The sequence below is a fragment of the Phalaenopsis equestris genome, unplaced genomic scaffold, assembly GCF_001263595.1.
Source record: "Phalaenopsis equestris unplaced genomic scaffold, ASM126359v1 Scaffold000002, whole genome shotgun sequence".
In the NCBI taxonomy this organism is placed as follows: Eukaryota; Viridiplantae; Streptophyta; class Magnoliopsida; order Asparagales; family Orchidaceae; genus Phalaenopsis; species Phalaenopsis equestris.
The window spans coordinates 67052618-67058826 of NW_018164444.1; the positions used below are offsets into that span (position 1 = coordinate 67052618).

Below are 6209 nucleotides of genomic sequence, written 5' to 3' on the forward strand. Positions count from 1 at the left end.
GCCCATTTGTCTTTGGTAGGGAAGATGTTGAACTAGGGTGAATTTGAGCGTATGAATTCCCTTTTCCTTTCTACTTCAATATAATTTTAAAGTTAGAATGGCTTGCTCTCATTCTCTTTTACATGACCAATGATATTATAAGGTGCTTCAGAGATATTAATGCTTCATTGCTATTATGTTGTACAGGTAGATTACAGGGGGTAGAACGTGGATATAACCCCCCAATACCCTCTGAATAACCTCCTTGACGTACGCAAATTTTTCTCTTGGAACGGAGCAGCTATGATAGCTCATGAATCTTTGGACAACTGCTGCACCAGTTTCATGTTGACTAAGAAATGGGCGTATCTTCTTTGGGATAAAACACAGGCGAATCATTGCTTTTGACTCTTCATTTTAGTCTTTTAAATGTTCGCTTAGATAGATTAACTGTGTCGAACAGTTGTTATAGCAATTGTTCTTCCATGATATTTTCGTATGATAGTCTTATTTACTCCCCTATTTTTTTCTTTGTTTGTTTGTTTTTTTTTTTTTTTTTTTTTTTTTTTTTTTTCTTTTTTTTTTGTCAAGAGAAGGAAGTGAATTGGGGGCCAATAACAAAAATGACATTTTTAATTCCCACAGGCTCTGAAATCCCACTTTTCCTCTGTTTTGCCCAAAATCCAGGATTTAGTATCCCTTTGAAGAGGGCTTTACGTGATTTAGAGAAGTTGAATTGTGTGGGCTGGTGAGAGGAGAGCGGAGAAAGGTGAGGGTTACCCTCATTGGTTTTACGTAGGAGTGAAGCAGAAGGAGAAAGATGGGACTTTAGTGGGACTTTGTAGGCAGCGATCGCATTGTTGCTTCTCCGACTAGCTCCAATCATGACTGTCAGGAAGCTTTAGGTGTAAAGTCACGCTACTAGTCTCTTGAATTTTACTTTTTGCATTTATATCACCCAATAATGTTTGGATTTTAGATATGTAAATAAATAAAAATTGAGTGTTATGTATTGAAATCTCTCTCTCTCTCTCTCTCTAAACACTTTTTTTTTTGTAAACGAGCGAAACACGAGCAATTTTTTTTGCACTCGATATATAGACGAGTTGAACACAAACAAAGATTTGTTCGTTTGAGTTCTGCTAATTTTGTCGTGAAAAAAATAATATATATATATATATATGATTAGTATTTTTTAAAAAAAATTTAATCGACTATAAGGCTACAAAGATTTATAATCAATTAAATTTTAATTAAAAATAGAATAAAAAGATTTAAATCTTGCTCTTACCCTTAATATAACGGCTCGTTGTTCGTGAATAGCTCGCTAAGCAAACGATCCAGACGCGATTAAATATTTTGTGCTTGATATGTTTAAGAGCGGTACATGAGCATTGATAATTTTTTACGATTCTAGCACCGCAGATGATAAAATCAACATGAATGTGTCTGCTTGGATGACCTTATGCTTAGGAGGTAATCGCTGCATCCAATGTCATTTTTAGAGAAGATGTGGATGTATGTGCTTTTCACTGCTTTTTGATGGAATTAAGGAAATTCTGAACCGCAGCTTCCCCGTATTTTTTAACCTTTTTTTTTCTTTAGCTCGTTGGGTCTGTGGTGCTACATAAATAGGCCCTCTTCTGAGCACGGGAGTAGCTTGGATCGTCCATGCCTGTGAGTGGCATCTATGAAGGTAACTTTTGCTTCGATGATTTTTTTGAATGGCTATCCTATTTTCTTCTCTTATTTTCTAATGTGCTTTTTTCAAATTCAAGAAAAAGAAGTGAAATGAAATTATAGAGGATTTGCATGCATACCATTTAACGGTTATATATTTATTTAATATTTATGTTGGCCAGAAACATTAAAGTGGCTTCAATTTTCCAATTGTCTTTTATGTGGCACATGAGGTCTAATCTCTCTCTCTCTCTCTCTCTCTCTCTATATATATCAATAGATAGGTAGGCCAGGACACAGATGTTATGTATTAATACTTCAGAGGAGCTTTGCTCCAAAAGAATATAAGAGAGTTTGGTATTTTGTGGTTACTTTTTCAATGGCTCTCTAGAAATTTCCCCATCTCTGTTTGGCTATAATATTTTTTGCTGCTTTTTAAAAAAATTCAGTGGTGGAATTGAGCTTTTGAGAATTTTAGAATGTGTTTGCTAAGGAAATCTGTTGATTGAATTTTGATTTGCATATATATTTTGCAATTGTTATGTATTTACATATCTTACACAAACTTTGATTTTTGTGTTGGCACCAAAGATTGTCAGTCATTTGTTTGACTATTATGTGGCATATAAAGTTAAATCTCCTCTCTCTCTCTCTCTCTTTATATAGATAGATATATATATATACAATAATGATGTAGGTTTTCCATCTATAGTATCTCTTTTCGTGGGGGCGGGGGAGATATTTCAGACCTCACCTGCCCTAGAAACTATCGTTGATGTAACAGGTGGCAATATTTCTACTGAGTTTCTAACGCCTCATCAGGACGTACAAGTTGTTATTGTTACTCAGACATATGGTGCTCATGGTGTGCAACGGCCTACATCTTTCGCTACACTTTTGGACCAATCCACTGATCAGATGAGGAATGATACATCTAGGAAGAAGAAGAAGAAGAAGAATGAAGGCCTTTTATCAAACTTGATGGATGATACATTAGTTGTTTCGGGTAATGGCAGTAAACTTAACAATTTGTTAGTTGACTCCTGTCATAGAACCAGAGGCATGGGCAAGGCTAAATTGGATATTTCGCATGCTAACTGATTCTGTGAGTGTTGGCTGACTCTTGACGTACTTTTTTCTCTGTCTACTTTTTAATCCTTTTTTTGGGTATACATGTATTTATAAGTGTGTTGTATGATGGGTGGCTCGGGTGTGAATTTGGGCCCTGTTGTCCAAACTATTTGTACTTTTCCACACAATTCTTATATATTTACATGTATAGAACCTAAACATTCATATTTACATTAACATCAGTCAAATTTTTAATCACTTAAAAAATAGCACCAGTCTTATGAAACCAAAGTGTTCCAACTATAAATATCAAACTTTGGGAGTTGGGTATCTAAATATATATGAAATGTGTGGTATGCATGTAAATTTCCCTATATATAAATGAAAATTTGAATGCATCACCCTTAATTCTCATATATTTACCTGACTATTGCTTAAATTTTAATATTCAAGCTGGCGTCAAAGATTAAGGATGGCTTCAATTTTTTCAATTTTGCCTTTTTTGAAGCATCAAAGTTAAATTTCTCTCTCTCTCTCTCTCTATGTATGTATGTATGTATGTATGATAGTATGATAGTATGATAGCTGTCACAATTCTATTTTGACTCATTTTTTTGCGATTTTTTTATGAAATCTTACTGGTGATATTGAGCATTTTACATTGTTAGAATGTGCTAGCTGAGGAAAGTTGTTTATTGAAATCTCTCTTTATTATGCTTTGATAATGTGTCAGCACAAATCTCGAGGAGAGCCAACGTTTCAGAAAGCAAGAAAATAAAACCAAGGAAGGCACAAATGCTGCAAATCAAAACCAAGGCCAAAGGGACAAATTATAGCATGCCTATCTGTTTAGTTTTGGTTGATGTTTGTATAATGGGATAAATTTACGCCAACTTTAGTTCACAGAGTGCTCGGTGGTTTATTAAATATAACTCTCTGATTCACAACTCTAAGAAGTAGATTACCTTTACGAAAAATATGGGCTACAATCATGACCGTAATATAGCAGACATAAAATCAAATCTGTGTGTGTGCGTGCGTCTCAGCGTTCGGGCGGGCGGGCGGACCCGCATGTCTATCTGTCTAGTTTTGGTGGATGGTTGTATAATGAAATAAATTTACGCCAAATTTAGCTTATAGTGCGCTCAGTGCCGTATTAAATATAACACTCTGGTTCACAAATCCAAGTAGAATGCCAAATTTGTGTTTGTCTATGTATGTATGTATGTATGTATGTTTGTATGTGTGTGTGTGTAAAGATGGATTTGTTTTATTAGTTTCTTGCAATTTTGGCGAAGTTGAAATTCAGTTTTTGTTTCCTTTTTTTGTACAGCTGTTGAATGTTCTGTATATTGATGCCAGAGGATGATTTAGACTTGAAATTCTTGCTGTGTTTAAATACACAAGTAAAGTGCGTCATCTTCAAAAGAAAACTCATTAATGTGTGTCAGTTAGAGTAACTCTTTACCCTTAAGATAAAACTGATTTGTTTTTACAAAATATACATGGGAATGACAAGGTTTCTGTGTTTCCATCCTTGGAGGTGCTAAATATTTAGGGATTACAAGTATTGGAGGATTGGTTTGATGGAGCAGAAGCAGCAGCATATGACTGCTCCTTTCCTTGCTTAACTGAACTCTTCCTCAATAACTGCCCAATACTGTAGGAGTTTTCCTATTTGGCTCCTAGGTTCAAGAAAATGAAGACACAGAACATTGGATGGAAGGCTGCTTTGAACTGCAAGCAAGAAACCAACAACTGTTGCGGCATTTCAAAATCGATTCCCCTTGAAACATTAGAGGTCTTTTCATGTCCAAACATCACATCTCTTCTTTCTCTTGGTGGACTGCAACAAGTGGACAGTGGCATTGAGAAATTCCAGCTTATTCTCAGTGAAGTTGTTATAGATGATTCATCCTTGTTGCCAGCGGTAAGTATGGCCTCCTTGGAAAAGCTGAGAAGTTGTAAAAATGATGTGCTGGTTTCTTTTACAATTGAGGAGGAGCAGTGGTTTCCGCATGTAACTCATCCTTTCGTGAGTTGAGCTTTAAAGGCCTCAAATCCCTGCAGTCTCTCCCTTCCTCCTTGGAACACCTCTCTTCGCTTAAGATTCTATGAGTCGTAAGAGCTTCTCAGCTCCAGCAGCTTATACACATCCTCGCTTCCCTGGAAGAGTTACGTATTAATTACCTGGAATCGTTGCAGTGCCTGCCAATGTCTTTGTGGACTATCTCATCCCTCAACCGTCTAAGGTTAGATAGCATTCCACTCCTCAAATCTTTCCCACAACTCCCTCCCTTCTTGATTCAGTATCTATGTAGTCTTGATAACCTACAGGGCCTGCCATCTTCTTTGTCGGCCATCTCATCCCACAAGCCTCTAGATTTAAATGACATTCCACTCCTCAAATCATTGCCAGACCTCCCTTTGTCCTGCATATATTGTCTTTTTGAAGTCTTGATAACCTGCAGTACCTTGCATCTTCTTTGTCGGCCATCTCATTCCTCGATCTTCTAGATTTAAAAAGCATTCCACTCCTCAAATCATTGCCAGATCTCCCTTCGTCCTTGAAGGCACTGTTTCTATGGAGTCTTGATAACCTACAGTGCCTGCCACTTTTTTTGTTGGCCATCTCATCCATCAAGCATCTAGATTCCACTCTCCTTAAATCATTGCCTTAACTCCCTTCCTCTTTTTCTGGTCTGTATATAAATAATCTTGATAACCGACAGTGCCAGCCATCTTCTTTGTTGGTCATCCCATCCCTCAACCGTGTATAATTAAGAAGCATTCCACTCCTCAAATCATTGCCAGACCTCCCTTCCTTCTTGTATTCAATAAAAGTGAAAAATTGTCATCCAGAGTTGATGAAGCTTTGTAAAAAATTATGAGGCTCTGATTGGCACAAGATGGGGCTTCGTGATGACACAAAATCGATTGACATTTATTTTCTGCCTTTTTTAGGTTCTTTAGGGCTGCTATCTACTGGGTTGTTGACCTCATTTTTGTGAGATCTTAGTCTCCTACTCCCAGAACCTATAATCTAGCCTTAGGAGTTCCTGGTTGACCATCCTAGCGGACTAGTAATGGAGCCCACCTCCAACTTCAAGTCACTTCTTGACTCATTTTTGTGAAGAACTCGCATGAGTGGTTCCAAGCACTCAACTTTTAGTTGCAAGGGCTAAGGACCAACATGTAGAGAGCCCGAAATTGAGTTCCTATAGGATAAGCGGCCTTATGTGAACCTTTTATGACTCGATTACTCGCAAACGCCGCAATTCACGCACTCACTGCATCACACACTCACACACGACTTTGACTCTTTGACTTGAATTGACTCGTCCATCGGCGAACTCGTCCGAACGACCCCAGATGACGAAACAGACCACACCAACACGTCCGGAATGTCAACTTTAGCTAGAAAGGACACCCATATTTCTAGGGTTACACACGCGCACATATGGCACGGAAATCGATGC

At 37.4% G+C, this 6209-nt stretch overlaps 1 protein-coding gene across 2 annotated transcripts; it reads left to right on the forward strand.

Annotated features, from left to right (window-relative positions):
* Positions 1–1317: 1317 nt before the first annotated feature.
* Positions 1318–2930, forward strand: LOC110039472. 2 transcript variants are annotated; one of them, XM_020744543.1, is made up of 3 exons: positions 1318–1455; positions 1585–1675; positions 2444–2930. In XM_020744543.1, exons 2-3 carry the CDS (start codon positions 1651–1653, stop codon positions 2758–2760), a joined length of 342 nt encoding a protein of 113 aa, XP_020600202.1. In that variant the 5' UTR covers positions 1318–1455; positions 1585–1650; the 3' UTR covers positions 2761–2930. The 2 variants fall into 2 exon arrangements, with proteins under 2 accessions (XP_020600202.1, XP_020600203.1); XM_020744544.1 differs by having other exon boundaries at positions 1318–1675; positions 2482–2930.
* The last annotated feature ends 3279 nt before the right edge of the window (positions 2931–6209 follow it).

What these genes read in the sequence shown, in the direction of transcription:
- LOC110039472 (XM_020744543.1), top strand. Translation starts at nt 1,651, where the DNA reads ATGCCTGTGAGTGGCATCTATGAAG. An exon ending in TGTGAGTGGCATCTATGAAG is followed by an intron (nt 1,676 to 2,443) that starts GTAACTTTTGCT and finishes TTGATGTAACAG; the next exon opens with GTGGCAATATTTCTACTGAG.